Source organism: Amblyomma maculatum, chromosome 6 (genome assembly GCF_055883805.1).
Source record: "Amblyomma maculatum isolate TAMU_Amacu chromosome 6, ASM5588380v1, whole genome shotgun sequence".
NCBI classification, from domain to species: domain Eukaryota; kingdom Metazoa; phylum Arthropoda; class Arachnida; order Ixodida; family Ixodidae; genus Amblyomma; species Amblyomma maculatum.
Genome location: NC_139349.1, coordinates 168,074,819 through 168,095,363, shown reverse-complemented (window position 1 = coordinate 168,095,363; position 20,545 = coordinate 168,074,819). Strand labels below are relative to the sequence as shown.

Here is a 20,545-nt window from a genome sequence, read left to right as displayed (position 1 = left end):
ACGTCGAAGACTGGCTTATCCAGTTTGAACGGGTCGCCTCGTTTAATCAGTGGGACGACGCCGCCAAGCTTCGAAATGTCTTCTTCAGCCTGGAAGATGGCGCTCGTACTTGGTACGAGAACCGAGAAGACGCCCTAACATCATGGCGTGAGTTCTGCCGACGAATTCGTGAGACCTATACCAGCGCGGATCGGCGAGAACGCGCAGAAAGGGCTCTACAGTCTCGTATACAGATGCCAAATGAGACTGTGACCATGTATGTGGAGGACATGACCCGGCTCTTCCGACGTTCTGACCCGGCCATGACCGAAGACAAAAAGGTGCGCCACCTTATGCACGGTATTAAAGAGCAACTGTTCGCTGGCCTCGTGCGTAATCCACCAAGGACGGTTGCCGAGTTTCTTTCGGAAGCTGTCACAATAGAGAGGATGCTCCAGCAGCGGTCTACCACTTACGACAGGCCGGTGGTCGCCGCTTCGGTTGTGGAGCCGTTTTCGGCCTTCGGGGCTACCCCGAACCTACGCGACATCATCCGTTCAGTTGTACGCGAAGAGATCCAGAAGCTCTTCGGTGCTCCACAGCCGACGGTCGGCTCTGTAGCTAGCATTGTCCGCGAAGAGCTTCAAGCGTTGAAGCCCTCGGTAGCGTCCGCTGATCCACAACCTTTCCCCACGGAGTACCTGCGTCCAACTTATGCAGATATGGCGCGACGCCCTGGCACTGCTTCGGCGCCATTACCGCCACCCGATCAAGGCTCACTGTATTCCGCACACACTGAGCCGTTCGTCGACAACCGACGACCACCCCAGCGGAAGGCGGACCTGTGGCGCGCCCCAAATCACCAGCGCCTGTGCTTCCATTGCGGGGAGCCAGGTCATCTCTATCGCCAGTGCCCCTATCGACACCTTGGACTTCACGGATTTCCTATCGACATGCGTCGCCCTCCAATAGGCCAAAGACCCCGGGAGATTGAAGGCTACTTAGCGCAGCAGCGCATGGCGCCAACTTCTCAGCGGCAGTCACGATCCACGTTCCCACGACGACCATCGCCGCAGCGCGGGCCATCCTGGACGGCGCAGCGACGCTCGCCAAGTCCTCACCGAGAAAACTAAAGACAGCGACCTCCGGGGGCGAAGCCGCTTGCAATCGACATGACGAAGACCCCCTGACAAAGAGACCTGTGAGCGATCTGGATTTTACGGCACCGACGACAGTTCCTACGCATGAAAATCGACTCTCGCTGGACATACCCGTGCTTCTCGACGGCCATAAGGTTAGCGCATTGGTGGACACTGGCGCGGATTTTTCGATTATAAGCGGGAAGCTAGCAGCGCTTCTAAAAAACGTCATGACACCATGGTCGGGCACGCAGATTCGCACCGCTGGCGGACATGTCGTAACTCCTAGTGGCCTGTGCACGGCACGAGTTCAAATTCGCAGCTCCACGTTTATTGCAAGCTGCCTCGTTATACCTGACTGCTCCCGTGACGTTATCATTGGGGTTGATTTTCTCCGGGAGTATGGAGCTATTATCGATCTCCGTAGGCGGTAGGATAGTTATAGAGGATACCGGCAAGCTGTCTAAGGAGACGAAAGATTTGATTAAGAAGCGGCAGAATATGAAAGCTTCCAATCCAACAGACCAGATCGAATTGGCCGAGATATCAAAGCTAATCAATAAGCGCAAGGTGGCCGATATAAGGAAGTATAACATGGAGAAAATTGAGCATGCTGTAAAGAACGGGGGAAGCCTTAAAGCGGTAAAGAAGAAATTGGGCATAGGCAAAAACCAGATGTATGCGATAAAGGACAAGGCGGGCAACGTAATCACTAATGTGAAAAAGATAGTCAAAGTAGCCGAAGAGTTGTATACAGATCTCTACAGTAGCCAAAGTAGTCAGGACCGTAATGAGATTGGCGGTAGGGAAAAACAGTCAGACGTTCCACCAGTGACGAAGGACGAGGTCAAGAAAGCACTAGAAACTATGAAAAGGGGGAAATCAGCTGGAGAGGATCAGATAACTACAGATTTGCTGAAGGACGGGGGGGATATCGTGCTAGAAAAACTGGCCACCCTGTATACGCAGCGCCTGGTGTCATCGACGGTACCGGAACCATGGAAGAATGCAAACATTATCCTCATTCACAAGAAAGGGGACTCTAAGGACCTTAAAAATTACAGACCAATCAGCTTACTGTCTGTTACGTATAAGGTATTTACTAAGGTAATCGCTAATAGAATCAGGACCACCTTAGACTGCAATCAAGCAAAGGATCAAGCAGGGTTTCGGAAACGGTACTCTACTATCGATCATATCCATACCATCAACCAGGTGATAGAAAAATGCTCGGAATATAACCAGCCCTTATACATAGCATTCATTGATTACGAAAAAGCATTTGACTCAGTTGAAACCTCGGCGGTGATGCAGGCATTGCGAAATCAAGGGGTAGACGAGCCGTACGTGAAAGTGCTGGAAGATATATATAGTGGCTGCACAGCAACCATAGTTCTGCATAAAGAGAGTAACAAAATTCCCATAAAGAAAGGTGTTAGGCAAGGAGACACAATCTCCCCAGTACTATTCACAGCTTGTTTAGAGGAAGTATTCAGAGACTTGGAATGGGAGCAGTTAGGGATAAGGGTAGATGGAGAATACCTCAGTAATCTGCGATTTGCTGATGACATTGCCTTGCTAAGCAACTCGGGGGATGAACTGCAAATAATGATTGATGACCTAGACAGGAAAAGTAGAAAGGTAGGCTTGAAAATCAACATGCAGAAGACTAAGGTAATGTTCAACAGCCTCGGGAAGGAACAGCAGTTTACATTAGGTAGCGAAATACTGGAAGTAGTAGGCGAATATGTCTACTTAGGACAGGTAGTAACCGCAGATCCGGACCACGAAAAAGAAATAACAAGAAGAATACAATTGGGATGGAGCGCATTTGGCAAGCACTCGCAGATTATGACTAGCAGCTTACCGGTATCGCTCAAGAGGAAAGTATACAACAGTTGCATCTTGCCTGTACTCACCTATGGGGCTGAAACGTGGAGGCTAACCAAGAGAGTTCTACTTAAGTTGAGGACAACCCAGAGGGCTATGGAACGAAAAATGGTAGGGGTAACATTAAGAGATAGGAAGTGTGCAGAGTGGGTGAGAGAAATAACTCAAGTTACCGACATTCTAGTAGAAATTAAGAAGAAGAAATGGACATGGGCAGGACATGTAGTGCGAAGAGAGGATAACCGATGGTCGCTGAGGGTAACAAACTGGATTCCAAGGGAAGGAAAGCGTAGCAGGGGGCGGCAGAAAGTTAGGTGGGGGGATGAGATTAAGAAGTTCGCAGGGGTCAAGTGGATGCAGGTAGCACAGAACCGGGTTAATTGGAGAAATATGGGAGAGGCCTTCGCCCTGCAGTGGGTATAATCAGGCTGATGATGATGATGATGATGATCGATCTCCGAAAGCGCACAGTGACATTTTCAACCGAGAAAGCTGCTGATACTGACGTCAAGAATCGCCAACGCCGCGCCGCCCTTCGAATTTCCGCTGAGAGCGTTTCGATTCCGCCACGCGCCAGTGTTTTTGTGACTGTTACTTGCGACGAACTGCGTGTCGGGCATGCGGTCGCGGAAGGCAACCAGTCACTTTTGCTCACCCACGGCATCTGTACAGCGCGCAGCCTCATCCATCTCCGCGACGGCCGGTCTGATCTCCAGGTGACTAACTTCACCAACGAACCCCGGAATTTTTTTCGTGCTACTGCCATCGCGTTTGCTGACTCCTTAGCGGATGTTTCTGAATGTTTTACGTTTGGGGCTGTTAGCACTGTGCAGCCCCCACTTGACCGTCTTAATATTAGTCCGGATCTCGCCCTCCTACTAGAGTTCAGCTCTTGCTTTGCGTCCTCATCGAAAGTACGGCAAACGCCTCTCGTGAAGCACCGCATCATTACTCCTGACGACGCCCGCCCTATCCGCCAGCAGCCGTACCGTATCTCAACGACGGAACGTGAAGCGATTCAGACACAAGTTCAGGAGATGCTTTGTGATGGTGTCATACAACCATCCAACAGCCCGTGGTCATCCCCTGTCGTGCTGGTAAAGAAAAAAAGATGGGACCCTTCGCTTCTGTGTCGATTATCGAAAGCTGAATGCCATCACTAAAAAAGACGTCTACCCGCTGCCCCGTATCGACGATTCGCTCGACATGCTTCGTCGCGCCCAGTACTTCTCCTCCATTGACTTGAAGAGTGGGTACTGGCAATTTGAGGTTGATGAGCGGGACCGCGAAAAAACAGCTTTTGTCACCCCAGATGGACTGTACGAGTTCAAAGTGCTGCCTTTTGGCCTATGTTCAGCGCCGGCAACTTTTCAGCGCATGATGGACACCGTCCTCGCCGGCCTCAAATGGCAAATCTGCTTAGTCTATCTCGACGACGTTGTCGTATTCTCTGAAACCTTTGAAGAACACCTCGAACGCCTGCGCGCAGTATTAGATGCCCTCCGGTCAGCTGACTTGACGCTCAAGCCCGAGAAGTGCCACTTTGGCTACAAAGAGTTGAAGTTTCTTGGTCACCTTGTGAGTGCCGCAGGCGTTAGGCCAGACCCCGACAAGACTGCTGCTGTCGCCAAATTTCCCGTTCCTGCAAACAAGAGAAGTTTGAAACGCTTCCTGGGTCTCTGCACGTACTACCGCCGCTTCATCGCCGATTTTTCCAAAGTTGCCGCCCCCCTGACTCGCCTCACGCGCGATGATACACAGTTCGTGTGGGGCGCCGAGCAACAAGAGGCTTTTGCGGAGCTGCGCAGCCGACTGCAAACAAGCCCTGTTCTTGCGCACTTTCATGAAGACGCTGACACCGAAGTCCACACCGACGCCAGCAATATCGGCCTTGGCGCTGTACTCGTTCAACACCAAGCTGGCGTCGAAAAGGTAATAGCGTATGCCAGCCGCACGCTCTCCCGCGCCGAGACAAACTACTCCACTACAGAAAAGGAATGCCTTGCGGTTGTGTGGGCAACCATGAAATTTAGGCCTTACCTCTACGGCCGCCAGTTTAAAGTTGTCACCGATCATCATTCCTTGTGCTGGCTGGCTAACCTCCGCGACCCATCGGGGCGCCTAGCACGATGCAGTCTTCGCCTCCAAGAATTTGACTACACCATTGTGTATAAATCTGGCCAGAAGCACGAAGATGCTGACGCGCTGTCGCGCGCACCCGTCCCTTTAGTCGATGAGAGCACGGACGATGAGAGCGGTTTTCTTGGACTGGTGAGCGCTTCAGACATAATGACCCGACAGCGAGCTGACCCGGACCTTCGACCTGTCATTGATCACCTGCAGGGTCGCGCTGCTGATATCCCTCGGCAATTTGCTCGAAACCTGTCTGCTTTCTGTGTCCGGAATGGCGTTCTATACAAACAGAACTCCAGCACTGTTGACCGAGCGTTCCTCCTCGTAGTGCCAGCCGACCTCCGTGCCGATATCCTTTTTGCCTGCCATGATGAGCCCACCTCCGGCCACTTGGGCTTTACACGCACACTCGCCCGAGTTCGTCAAGCCTATTATTGGCCTAAACTCGCTGACGCCGTTCATCGCTACGTCAGAGGCTGTTGTGAGTGCCAACGTCGAAAAGCGCCACCTCTCAAGCCAGCGGGTTTGCTCCAACCTATTGCGCCTCCCCGAACACCGTTTGACCAAATCGGCATCGACCTTCTGGGCCCATTTCCGCTGACATCGGTCGGTAACAAATGGATTATAGTTGCGGCCGACTATCTCACACGGTATGCGGAAACCAAGGCGGTAAAGCGTGGCACGTCATCTGAGATCGCCCAGTTTTTTATGCAGCAGATCGTGTTGCGCCATGGCGCACCGTCCCAAGTAATCACCGATCGAGGCACGGCGTTTACGGCAAAACTTATGCACGACGTATTTGAGCTGAGTCACACGAGCCATCGCAAAACCACTGCTTATCACCCACAGACGAATGGCCTCGCGGAGAGACTCAATAAAACGATCGCCGACATGATTGCAATGTACATAGACTCCCAGCACAAGACCTGGGACGAGATTCTCCCGTACGTCACGTATGCCACAACACTGCCATCCAAGAGACTACGCGTTTTACGCCATTTCGCCTGCTCTATGGACGCGACGTTCAGACGATGTTAGATGCCATGCTTCCGTGCTGCACGGATAACCCTCTCATCCCAGACGCTGAGCAGTTTGCTCAGCGCGCCGAGGAAGCACGTCAACTTGCCCGCATCCACATTCAGCAACAGCAGGGAAAGGATACGCGTCGCTACAACCTCCGTCATCGACACGTCACATACCAACCAGGAGAGCAAGTTTGGGTGTGGACACCGGTGCGCCGGCCCGGCTTGTCTGAAAAACTGATGTCGCGATACTTTGGACCTTACAAGGTTCTGCGCCGTGTCACAGAAGTGACATACGAAGTCCTTCCAGCGGGTACTGTGCAGACCTCGCGTCGACAACCACGATCCGAGGTGGTGCACGTTGTCCGCATGAAACCGTATGTGCGGTGTACTATGCACTCGTTTAGTTGTGTAGGGCACCGCCTCTGTTTTATATTCGTTTTCTGTACTGACTTGCATCGCCCATCGCTCGCGCCCAGTCTGTGCTTTCGTTTTTTTAGGAGGGGGAGTAATGCCACCTGGTGTCCCGGATGTTTTTAGGTGACACCTGGAAGAAAAGGACGCCGAAGTGGTTTCGCGTGCTGTGCGCGGAACTTTGCCTGCTGGTTGAGCTTCGTCCCGTCGTCTTAGTCACATCTAGCCCTCTTGTCCGTGACAATATACATTGTGGCGCCAAGAAACTGCTCTAGTTCAGCGCTTGTTAGGCGTAATGCTTTGTTGGCATTCTTCTGTACTGCATAGAGATTTTACTGGTCTGTAATCTCGACAAGAAGCTTGTCGTCAAAAAAATAGCGGAAGTACTGAATGGGAGGTTTCGGCGAATCTGGAGGGTCTGGGAGACTGTCTTCCCATTCAGGGTGGCATGTCCGCGGATCGTTCGCTTGCTTCCAGAGGAAACCCCTTGCACTTGACGTTGAAGGCTGTTCGGTTTCATCTACGTGATCTGCGAAAAAGAAAAAGAAATCGTTGCGAGGTCGGCATACCACATTTGAGAAGCCCTAAAACCTTGGCTTGAAAAAGAAACGGACGCGCCACTGCAAGGACGCGCCGCTGCAATACAACACGAAGGAACGCCGACGGCGTTTCACGTTATGGCGGAATGCAACTCGCCCAACAAACAAACAAAAACATTGCGCACCTGTGTCGCTCCCGGACAGCCCAGATTGATCTGCTGGGGCAGCGTATTCCGTGTCAGGGCTGTAGTCGGAACCGCTGTCGCTGAGGCAGCTATCTTCACTTTCTTCAACGGGTGGAACCCTGATCCCGTAGAACTTTCTGGTTTCCATCACGAACGAAAAGCATTGAGTGACTGCAAGAAAACAACAATTACTAGTTCCCTGGCCACATCCCAAGGAAGATGAAGTTGTGCATAAATCGGAACCCTACAGCCTGATGATGCGAAAACGCGACAAAGCGACGGACGCTTGCAAAAACAACTAATCTTCAAAAACAAATTATTTGCGCGATCTGCGTGCGTTATTCAACCAAGTGTCCGCTAGGCAATATTTTCTTATATTCAAAATACTTACATACCTTGAATGGAGTCGGATGTCAATCGATGGATGCTGGGAAACTTTCTTCGTCGGCATCAACTCGAGAAATGAAAGCCGTCTGCTCTTTACCGAATAGAGGGTAGATGGCGCTGCCTTTCCCACATGTGGCCAGGCATCTGTAGATTCCCTCTGAGCACAGGGGTAGTGGCTACAGATGTTCTCTTCTGGTGGTGCGGCTTAAAACCGGTGTGATGCGAAATCGCGACAACAGGTCATAAGAGGAAATGTTTGTGGGGAAAGGGGGAACTGGAAAACTTCTTTATGCACTTGTACTCGCGCACTTTTTGTCGTCGTCCAAACACAAGGAAGAGAATGAGGTAAAACTTGGGGGGAAAAGGTTAAAAGTTCGGGAATCATAAATGTAATTAACGTGTTTTAAACCAAGCGTGACCTTGAGGGGTTCCAGTGAATTCTAGGCCGTCGCTTGTTTAGAAAGTGTGGCCCTAAATAAAATTAAAACATTGCATGATTTAACTAAAACATAACGGTCAGACGTGTCTCGTATTTTTCATGTTTATGTATGTCGAAAACTTCAAACGAAACCCATACAGCAGAAGCATATCCTAAAATTGAGCGAAAACATGACTTCTATAAATCTTCCCTGACCACTTGGAGAAACGTTTTGATATTTCTAAAAAGCTGAGGGATATAGGATACGGCAAGGATGTAATCTACGTGCCGGCGGTTCGCACTAGGCTAGAAGGGTACCTAGATCGTTTTTGAACTGCCTGAAAGCCGTGATCGCGGGAAGTCTTTCTGCATAATATGCAGTCGTCCGACGACAACCACAACCGCAACAGGACGTTAGTGATATATCATTTTTATCCAATAAAACATTAGAGGACATTTAACCTCCTTCTTTAATGGTTTGAAATGATAGTGTTTCACAAACACATAAAAAAGAATGATATTTTGTTCCTTTTTTAGCTTTTTTAAAAGAATCTTTCCTGCCGGGCGATGATGTATCCGGTATGCTCGGATGCTGCTTCTTGAAATTTGATAGGTCTCCGTGCACATTCAGGTATTCGCGCTGTTTGTATTCGATGGAACGACGGAGACAGAAGCGCTATCATTAAAAGGGCGATAAAAAGCCATTTACTAAAGTTTTAAAGCGTGCACGAGCAATAGGTATGCCATGTATCCTCTCTGCAACGCAAACAATGTTTAAACTAGCTTTATTGGTACCGATCATTCAGGCGATCGAAAATGATGCGCCTCCATTCCACCCTCAGCTCAACGCACGCCAGCGTACAAGGAAAACGAAACAAAACAAGTTGTGACGGCGAGCCACTAGGCCCCATCCCACCCTCGTAACTTGGTAGCGGCAAATGAGCGAGCGCGCCCAGCACCCCACTGATGTCACAGTGGAGGTTTGCGCGCGGAAATGTCTCGTCCAAATGGGTTGCGAACGGTCGTCAGAAGCACAATTTAAAAATTATTTGCAAACTTATCGGCGCAAGGCAAAGTTTTTCAAATTTGGCTCCAATAATCACAAAGCCAACCTCTGTGAATTTCTTGCATTAGAATTTTACTGCGAGTAGCATTTCAGGGGCCCTTAAGGATACGACGTTGCGATTCACGCGCACACACAGACGATGCTTTCCAATAAATAATTTCGTTATTTGTTTATATTTGAATTTTTTTCCCCGACACTTAGAATCAGCAAATATGGCCCTCCCTTCTAATCAGTTTGAAACCATTGACCCCGTTTTTCTCATTTTCAGTTTCAGATCAATGAGATATCTATTGATCCATTATGCCAAATATTTGTAATTAGTATCATCAAGCATTAACATTTCATTATGGATATTTTGACACCATTGAACCCCTATTTCATTTTTTGATTGTAATAATATATTCCTCAATTATTATTTAATTTGTTAAATTTGCATTTAAGAAATGGCTTATCATTGTGTGCATTTCGACATCTTTACACCATATCTGTAATATTTTTTTTTTCGTTTTCAAGACGCCGAACAATCAATCAGTTACAATGATTTCATTAACTGGTGATCAGCTATCACACCCCAACCTGTCATCAATGGCTAAGAGCGCAAAGTACTATGATAGATATTTTTACGCAGCCCTTCGATTATTTTTGCCAAGCGGTGGTGACAACTACTACTATGGCGCCTATGGCATTTGGACCGAACGAGCTGTGTAAGTTATCGCTTAACAGCACATTTTTTAACAGCACATTTCTTAAGTCTCATCCTTGAGATACCAGGCAGAACGAGAGAAAGTAGACGGTTACACGGCATGATAGAGCACTGGACAAGAGTAGAGAGGGGGAAGCGTTAGTTCGCAGGTACAGCCCGTGTTTCAACAAGGGGCCTTGTCTTCGTCTGGGCAGAGCGATAACCACAGGCAGGAGTTTAAGTACGCCTTTGCTTCTGAAGAAGAAAAGCCGATGAAAGGTGAGAAGAAAGTAGGTCAAGGGGTGGTGTAGAGGAGGGTGGGTAAGGAAAAAGTAGGTCAAAGAGTAAATAAGAAAAAAAATCTTCAGTATGTATTTCTCAGCCTCGAGCCGTGCAACCTGTGGCCTGAAGAAGAAATAACAGAAGCAGTACCAGAAAAAAAACTACAATGCGAGGTGGATAATTAGTCAGCACATAAAGCTGATTCGGTGCAGACACACCTTTCTTGAAAAGGAACAAGCATTCCAAAAGGTCCTCATAAAGAGTATAACTACAGTGGAACCATTCTCAAAAGTGTTCTGCAAAGTTGGAAAAGGATAAAGAAACTGAATAATTTCAGGACAGAGAACAAAGAAAAGAAGAAAGAAAAGTTCAAAGGCCAACTAATGCAGGAAGTGATAAGACGGAAATGTGTTTAGAGTAACAAGTACAGCATAACCCATTGCGGAGGGGGATGGAGTGTACATATGCTGTGAATACTCTTTACAATTAACGCTATACGGGATTGTTTTCCCGACCAGTTTTGGCAAAGAGGGAATATATTTAGGGCTTTTAACGTTTCTTTAGAAATATCAATTCCTCCTGGTTCTAATGTTTTAAATTTATGTATTAGATATGCATCTGCATAGTTTCTGACTCTTGCACATTTAAAGCCTGACGGGAGAATATACAATTTAATTTCTTCGAACCTATGGTCTTTCTTATTTTAATGCTAGAAACTGCTTTCGGAGCGTTTTGCCTGTGTCTGCCCGATAGTCATTAAGCCTTATGTTCATTGATTGCCGTATTTCCCCGATGTACTGTTTTATGAATGAAGGAGCATTCTTGAAGGTAATCAACTTTTGAAGATGTGCGAGTAAAGTCCGCCTTTATGTGAAAAGTTAAATCGGTAGCGGTACTTTTAATCATATGTTTGTGTATACGATAGCACGTTATACATCTGGGTCCACGGCAAGAATCGGGCTGCGTTGGATGCTTGTTGTCGATTTTAGAATGTACCAAAATATCTCTGAGGTTTGTGTTACGTTTGGGAATATTTTCTTCGGGCGTTCATTACAGTTTAGCATGGAGTGGTATTTCCTCATAATAATATTTTTGTTAGGAAGGGCGTTGGAATATTTAGTTACAATTGAAGGCTAGCGATTAGTGTTTCTGTTTGGTCGTTTCGCGAGCAAGTTGTTGCGGTTTCAAGTGCTTGCTTTTTTGAGGGCCATAATAAGGGAGTTACCGGGATAGTTCCTCTGAATTAGTGTTGCTTTCAATGAATGTAGTTCGTTTAGGTAGTCATTGTCATCGCTACAAATCCTTCTAAGCCGTGTTGCCTGTCCTAAATATATCCCTTACTTACAATCTCATGCATGATGACTGGTAAAATCTAGGTATTCTTGCTTATCTGTTGGCTTTATGCAATATTTGAATAATACAATTAATATATAAGGAGTATTTGGAACCCGCATGGGCACTTCGTTCGCACCGGCGTACGCGAATATAATCGTCGGAGTTCTAGAATCTAATAAAATGAAATCATTTCCAGAAAAACCACTTACATACATTGGCTATACTTACGATATATTCATATAGCAGCGTCGATCAGAATCACTTCAGGCGTTCGTCTAGCATCCTAATAATGATCCCAGTGGCATTACATTCACTTGCCAGTTGTCGCAATTTAAAGTCGACTTTCTCGACACCACGGTGCCAGCAGAAAAGGGAAAACTTGAAACTTCCTTGTGCAGAAAGCCTTCCTTGTACAGATGAGCAACAATACCTAGATGTTACCAGTCATCATCCAATATATAGTAAGCAAGGAATATTTGTAGGAAAGTCACGGCTTAGAAGAATATGACAGCCTAAGAGAACTACATGCACTGAAAGCAACACTAATTCAGAGGAACTATCCCGGTAAGTCCCTTAATATGGCCCTCGAACAAGCAACACTTTAAACCTCAACGATGTGTCCACGAAACGACCAAAGGCCAACACTGAACGAAAACCTTCTTTGTAACTGAATACTCAAATGCCCTTCCTAACATAAACAATATTCTGCGGAAATACCACTCCATGCTAACGTGTTGTGAACGACTGAAGAAAGTATTCCCGCAGGTACCACGGCTAACATACAAATGTAATACATACCTCAGAGATATTCTAGTAAATTCTAAATTCGACAACAAGCATCCAACACAACCACATCCTTGCTCTCGCCCCAGATGTAAGACGTGCAATCATATACAAAAAGACACCACGGGTAAAAGCACTGCAACGATTGCACTTTTCGCATAAAATCAGGCTTTAATACTTGCACCACTTCGAACGTTGTCTTCCTTTAGAATGCTCCTCCTTCTGTCATAAGCAGTACATCAAAAAGACAGGGCAATCACTGAACAAAAGGCTTAATGGCCATCGGGAAGGCACACGCAAAAACCCCCAGAAAGCAGTTTCCCAGCATCTCAAAAAGAATTGTATATTCTCAAGTCAGCCATTAAATCTGCAAAGGACAGAAAATATAGAGAAATAGATGTCATTCATCTATTTAGAACAATAGAACCAGCAGGAATAAATATTTTTAAAGGAACGTTAAAATTCTTTAAATATATTTCCCTGCACCATAACTATTCGGGAAAACAATCCCATATAGCGTTAACTGTACAGTTTATTAACAGCACGTGTACACTCTCTCGCCTCTCCACAATAACATATGCTGCATGTGTTTCTGAAAACAGGTTTTCGTCTTATCACTTCTTACTTTAGTTGGCCCCTGAGCTTTTTATTTCTTTGTTGGTTGACTGTCCTGTTATTATTTTGTTTTTTGTCCTTCTCCCCCCTTTTCGAAAAGCTTTTGAGGACTTTCCTCTGTACATATACTCCTTACCAGGACCCTTTGGAATGTCTGTCCCCTTTCAAGAAATGCGTGTTAGCATGGAACCTGCTTTAGGTGCTTACTAAACATTCACCCCGCATTGTAATTTTTCCTAGTACAGCCGCTTTTATTTCTTTTTCAGGCCTGAGTATCACCGGTTCCAGGCTGAGAAATAAATACTAAAGAAACAGTTGTTTTTCTATCTTTCACCTACTTTCTCCCCACCCACCCTCTCCTACAGCACTCTTTGATCTATATTCTTTTCAGCCGCCCTCCTCAGCGTTTCTCCTTCGGAAGCATAATCGTATTTAAACCTCTGCCAGTGATTATCTCTCTGCCCAGACGAAGACAAGTCCTCTTGTCGAAACGCTGGCTCGATCTGCGAACAGAGGCTTCCTCCCTTGTACTTTTCTTTAGTGCTCTTTCATACCGTGTAACCGACTTCTTCCTTTCATTCTACCTGTATCTTTAACAGCGGAATATGACGACGAAACGAGGTAAGCCTCCTCTTCTTTCACTGGCACAAGTAGCGCTAATCGGTGGTAGTCATTACAACTACATTCACACTTATTTCCTTTCTGGGGAACGCGCACCTTACATTAGTTTCAAAGTAGCCAAATACTGATGAAATAAGGAAACGCATAGCCGCAGCACCACTGTACATTACCCACTTCATCATTCACTGCTGTACTAAACACATGAAACACAGCACCGGAGAACAGCGATCCAGGCCATGCAAACATTCATACACGATATTCACGCCCATACGCGAAGCTCACACTGACGAACATCCTATCTAGACTTACAAACAAGCACCAAATGTACATGTACCAGTCACGTACCCAAGCTGCCGAAGCAGATAACGCATTTAAAGGCATCCACTTCTTTTTTGGCATGGAACTCAGTTATTAACCCGTTGATGTCATTCATGGCGCAGAAATCCAACAGGTCCCTGATGCACACCTGGCCAGAGATGGATTACGCCCCAACTTTCGAGGCGTCCGAATAATAGCAAAAACGATCTAGTATTGAATGAGGTAAATATTGTTATGAAGACAACGAAGCGGGCAGTGGCGCGGGGTGGAGAGCTCGCGCTAGGCCCGGTTGTCATTACAGCCTATTTCATCATCATGTCATCACGTCGTTCTGCTTCTGTTGTGTCGCCGTGTTTTATCGCTTGCCATATTCCACCACCCAAAATTTGGTTGAAGGTCTAGTTCATCCCCATCCTCGCCTTGTACCGTCGACGACAACCGTACGCCGGGTTCATCGACCGAAAGCATGTAGAGATCGCCGCCTAGCTCTGCCCCAGCCCATTCTGCTTGACCCCAACCAGCCTCTCTCCCTAGCCCCGTCCCCAGCCCTGACCACAACATACGACGAACAGGAAGAGCCCAAAGCCGACCCGACCGACCCCACGATGAAGCGACCTCACGACCACTCGAGCGAAAACAGCACCCCCGCCCAAGCCGTTTGGCGTCTCAATGAGCCTTCGGTAAACGGTTTTGATTTTACCTGATGCTCCGGAGTAAGCATTCATCCCATCTTCGCATTCATTGTGGTGCCAAGCATTTCATCTCTGAGTCCTCCGCCTGTGGTCATTTTTCACATCATGCACAGGATTACATGCAATCGACTGTGACGATCGCTCGGTCGGGTCATGTTACGAAGTCGACGAAGCGGGCAGTGGCGCGGGTCGGAGAGCTTGCGCTAGGCCTGCTGGCCATTAAAACATGTTTCATCATGATGTCATCACGTCGTTCTGTTTCTGTTGTGTCGCCTTGTTTCATCGCTTGCCATACCACGCAACAATATTTAAATGGATGGAACCATGTGAACCTCTTACATGCACCTCTCTTGCCAGCACGGATCAACTGAACACACTCGAAACTGGCAACGAACCGGAACGCCTAAGACCTCCCGTTCAGAGTACGTACCCGCGACATGGGCATAAAAACGGAGGCCATGCAATCAACACCAGCGGCACAACACGTGCGCTAAGACCCTATAGCTAGACCTTGATAGCTGTTTAGCCGGCATATGTCGAAAACTTGATGCTCTTGCTGGCCTGCCTGATCAAGTCGATGAAGTGAAGAAGTCCATTGAACTAATGTCAAAAAAATACGATGATATACTTGAGCAACAAGTGAAACATGATAAAGAAATCTGTACCTTAAAAAAACGTGTTAGCGCCCTTGAGACCAGAGTCGACGCTGATGATGTTGAGTCGTTGAAAATGACTGTGAACGACCTTGAGTGGCGAAATAGAAAGCTGAATCTTGAGGTGCATGGCATACCGGTGACAAATGATGAGAATCTGATGGAAAAGGTAAATGATGTAGCAAAATCTGTGAATTTGCCAGAGCTCACTTTGAACGACGTCGATGTTGTGCACAGACTTCCTTCAAAGGCAGGGAAGGTGCCCGGGATCATTGTACGGTTTTCAAAGTTCTCAACTCGGGACATGTGGTTTCAGAAGCGGACAGCCTTAAGAGATGCTCAGTCGGATGTTTCAGTCACTGAAAACATGACGCGTCAAAGCCGTCAGCTGTTTCGCTATGCAAAGGCTTGGGCAGGTGAAAATGAGTACCAGTACGCTTGGCACCGGAATGGAAAAGTGTTCGTTAGATGGAAACAATACGATTCTGCGATTGTCATCTATTGTGCAGCAGATTTAGACCAGTTGTGAGGCCAGTAATGTGCGGTAATACGCAGCACTCTTTTTTTCAATGTCTTTTTTTCCTTATCTAGTTGATCTCTGTGACCTCAGTAGTTCCATTAAGCTTAATAATCCTCATTGCTGCTCTTGTATTCACGTTAATCTCAGATCTGGCCGAAATAAGCAAGAAGAACTTGACTGTATTTTCAGCGAAGTGGAAACTCGTTTCGATGTTATGTTTTCGGAAACGTGGTTTACTTGTGAAGGTGACGTTTATGTTATACCGACGTACAAGTGTTTCTATATGAATCGATCCATGTGTTTCAATGTTAGTTTCGAATCTTATGAAATCGGAATGCTGCCTGAATTTTGTTGCATCACGCCCCATTACGAAGTCTTGGCAGTCAAGTCTGGCACAAGGATATTTTGTGTCTGCTATCGTCCCTCGGGTAGCAGTTCTGCTGAGCTCTTTTTATTTCTTGATTCATTCCTAGAATTTGTTAACATGAACCAATATCAGTTAATTTTAGGCGGCGATTTTAACATTTACATGCTGGCCAATAATAACACATCAATCGAGTTTAATACTTTACTTAACGTTCACTCCTGTGTAAATGTCATCATGTCACCTACACGGATTACAACAAAATCAGAAACACTTTTAGATCTTTTCATAACAAACTTCAAAACAGATACCTTGAAATCTGGCACTATCGCTTATGCTCTGAGTGATCATATGCCAATATTCATATCTGTCAATCTCACTTCGAATTCCCAACGACAACTGCACCAAACGTCATTTTAGCGAGTTTTAAATGATCGCACGTTATGCGAGTTCAAGGAAAGCTTATGTATTGTTAACTGGGAACATGGTTTTGAGGAAAGTGACCCTGATGAAGCGTACGCAAAATTTTTAGAGATATTTACTGACATTTATTATGCTTCCTTTCCACTGAAGAAATTCTCCCAATCAAAGAAAAGTAGAAACCATGGGTCGACAAAGACATGTTGCAGTTGATAAGAAAACGAGATAAACTTTACAGACAGTTTTTTTCAGGTACTTCAACAGCTGATCTCGCAAATAGAGCTAATAAAACCTTAAAAGAAATAAATACTTGGGCGGCTGATAATCACTTAAGGATTAACGTTAGCAAAACTGCAGCAGTCATGTTTCACCCACGTCATAAACATTTTGAACCTCCTCTAATTGAATTAAACAATACCAGAATAGAATTTGTGCAGTCTGTGAAAACTCTCGGCGTTTAGTTTGCAGCAGATATGTCGTGGAATGATCATATTAATTACGTAGTTCAGAAACTTTCCAGAACAGTTGGTATCATGCGCCGAAATTGGTTTAATTTTCCTACGTCAGTTAACATGTTACTTTACCACTCTTTGTTCTCTTCCATAGCCAACTACGGATGTATGGTGTGGGCAACAACAACAGCTGAAAATATTAACAAACTCACTGTCTTACAAAAGTGCATTATACGCATTGCATGTAAAGTGCCGTATTTCTTCCACACTGCAAGCCTTTTCCATCAACAAAACGTTATACAAATGAAGTCCATGTATCACTATAGGCTGTGCTATAAATATAAAATCGCCATAATGAAAAAGGATGACTTGTTACTTACACTTGCTGGGTTAGAGCAAAGCAGAACTGTGTATGATACCCGCGCAGCAGAACCTTGGCAGATTAACAAATGCCGCACAAACTATGGCAAACAAATGTTGCAGCATACCTTACCGACACTTCTGAACCAGTTGTACTGCTCCAAAAATATAGATTTAACCAATATTTCTTTGAAAGAATTGCCCCAAATGTTCGTGTAGGTTTGTACTGTACAAGTACAATGCACTGCGTACTAAAAGTACGTCTCTTTCTTTGTACCGACGATGTTTTTTTTTCCTCACCTCTTGTTTGATGTACTGTACTCCGCCGCCGTCAATGCTGCTCTGTAAGAGGAAGCCAGGACCTCGCAAGCTGTCTATACAGCTTTTTCCCTGGCTGTTCTCGCAACACCAGTTGCGGAAATAAACCTTCAACCTTCAACTTACTGCGACATAACTCAATTTGTGAGCAGAATACGTATTAATAAATTCATCGCCCAAAACACAAATAATGCACCGGAAGCCTCTAACCTACTCAGATCCCCCAGCACATGGTTTCCGAATGCCGAGCGCAGCCCCTAACTGGGTATATTATTTCGGTCTCAGAAACAAGTATTGAAAAAAAAAAGACAAAGCTAGCCCGCAAACCCAAAACCCTCTGTATAATTGAAAGAGCAACACTTGAGAACCTAGCTTCTAGAACCTATCTAAATACAAAGCCTGCAGGCAAAGGTGACAGCATAGTGATTCTCCCTGTTGAAAATTACAAAAAGAGACATATAGATAGCTTAACAACTCGTGCCACTATGAAAAGTTAAATACTGCTCTGACAGAACAGTTCCGTGAAGTCATCCAGTAGTAGAGATCTATTCGCCATTGAGCTAATAACCGAGACTAAATATAAATTTCTTAAGCCATCACACAAACAAGCAGGTCGATTTTACCTACTGCGTAATATGCACAAGGTTTCCGCAGAAGCATTGATTACCGCAGACATACCAGGAAGGACAAATGTTTCTAATAATAATACTCTCACAGAAAACCTCACCATATTGCTAAATAACCCCCTAGCAGACCTCCCGACCAGCTTCCTTCTTTTGTGCAGGACACACCTCAAATTCTTTGAATAATTCAGCGTATTATAAAACCACCATTCTTCCAGATGACTGCCTACTTGTCACGTTGGACGTCACGGCACTCTACACTGTTATTCCTATCGATGAAGGTATCGACGCCCTCTCTCAAGTAATATTTAACAACCCCCACGAGCATGCCCCTGAAGTTTATCTATCGCTCCTTAAACTAGTCGTAACTTTAAATTATTTAGAATTTGATTCATCCTATTATCTGCAAATATTTGGAACCAGCATAAAGATTCTGTTCGCGTCGGCTTATGCGAATATATTTTTCAGAGTTCTAATATACAAAACACTAAATTTATTTCCGGAAAAAACATTTATATAGCTTCGCTATATTGCCAATATTTTCATGATATGGCGGCATGGATCAGAATAGCTTCAGTTGTTCGTCTCGCAACTTAATAATCATTGCAAATGTAGCATTAAATTCTCTTGTCAGTTATTCCAATTAAAAGTCGACTTTCTCGACACCACGATGTCAGTGAAAAATCTAAAACTTGAAACATCCTTGTATAAAAAGACAAACGATAAGCAACAATGCCTAGATTTTACGGGTCATCATTCGAGACATTGTAACTAAGAAATATTTTTAGGACAGGCGACATGGCTTAGAAGAATATGCAGCGGCGATAACTACCTTATTGAAATACATTCATTGATAGCAACACTAATTCAGAGGAACTATCCCAGTAACTCTTTTAATGTGGCCCCGCAACGATGTGCTCACGAAATGACCAAAGCCAAACACTGAACGCCATCTTTCTTTTGTTACTAAATATTCTAATGCCCTTCCTAACAGCAATCATATTCTGCAGAAATACTACTCCGTGCTCCGTGCAATCAACGCCTGAAGAAAATAATATTCAATTAACAAAAAGCTTAATGGCCATCGGGCTGACAACGGCAAAAACCTCCCGAAAGCAGTGTCCCAGCATTTTAATCAGAAGGACCATAAGTTCGAAGATATTAAATTGTATTCTCTCCAGTCACGCTTTAATTCTGCAAGGAACAGACAGTATAGAGAGATATATCTAATCCATAAATTTAGATCTCTAGAACAAGCAGGAATAAATATCTCTAAAAGAATGCTATTATTCTTTAAATATATTCCCTGTGCCCCATAACTAGTTGGAAAGACAATTCCATATAGCGTTATTTGTGCAATTTATTCACAGCACGTGTTACGCGCTATCTCCCCTCCGCAATAGCGCTGCTGCAGGTGTTACATTTTCTTCTTATCAGTGCCTACTTTAGTTGGCACCTAAACGTTTTGTTTTCTTTTTTTGTTCCCTGTCTTGTCCCCCCCCCCCCCCCTTTGCGAAATGCCTTTGAGAGCTGTTCCTCTTTAGATATACTCCTTATCTACTGTGCAGATATGCTGTGCAGACACACCTTTTCAAGAAAGGTGTGTCTGCACAGAGCCTGCTTTAGGTGCTGACTAATCATCCACCCAGCATTGTAGTTGTTTTCTGGTACTGCCACTTTTATTTTTTTTTCTGGCCACAGTATCAAGGGTAAAAGCTGAGAAATACAAACTGAAGAAACACTTTTTTATTTTCCTACTTTCTCTTCACCGACCCCTACATCACTGCTTGACCTACTTTCTTATCACCCACCCTCCCCTTCCCAAGCATTTGTTCTTGGGAAGAAAAGCGTATTTAAACCCCTGCCAGTGATGATCGTTCTGCCCAGGCGAAGACAAGTGCACTTGTCGAAACGTTCGCTCGATCTGCGAACTGAGGCTTCCCCCGGTCTACCCTTGCTCAGTGTTCTTTTTGATATCCTTTACATGTGATATAATATAAACAACATCTGATGCCACCCCATCTATTATAACGAAATGACATAGTGTGCGCCGGTGAGCGTGAAGTTCTTTAAGTAGGTCGAAGGTAAATTCTAGAAACGTTGTCACATATGTGATTCCTCTGTGGTAGGCAGGTTGATAAGGGTTGAACATTCCATAATATCCAGTTGTTTTGCTATGCACTTCTATAATACATGCTAATTTATTTTATACAAGAAAAAAGTCAGCGATATACAACGGTAATTTGGGACAATGTTTGGAAAACCAGATATACTGGTAGTCCAATGGACGCAACGTTCGAGCCACGAGGAAGACAGGAATGGTTCATTGACTTGT

General features: G+C 45.4%; 1 protein-coding gene across 1 annotated transcript; it reads left to right on the top strand.

The window, feature by feature from the left end:
• The first annotated feature begins 15,229 nt into the window (after positions 1–15,229).
• On the top strand, positions 15,230–15,682 carry LOC146187367 (uncharacterized). Its single transcript, XM_084608197.1, has one exon. The coding sequence runs from the start codon at positions 15,230–15,232 to the stop codon at positions 15,680–15,682; it is 453 nt and encodes a 150-aa protein (XP_084464323.1).
• Positions 15,683–20,545: the final 4,863 nt, after the last annotated feature.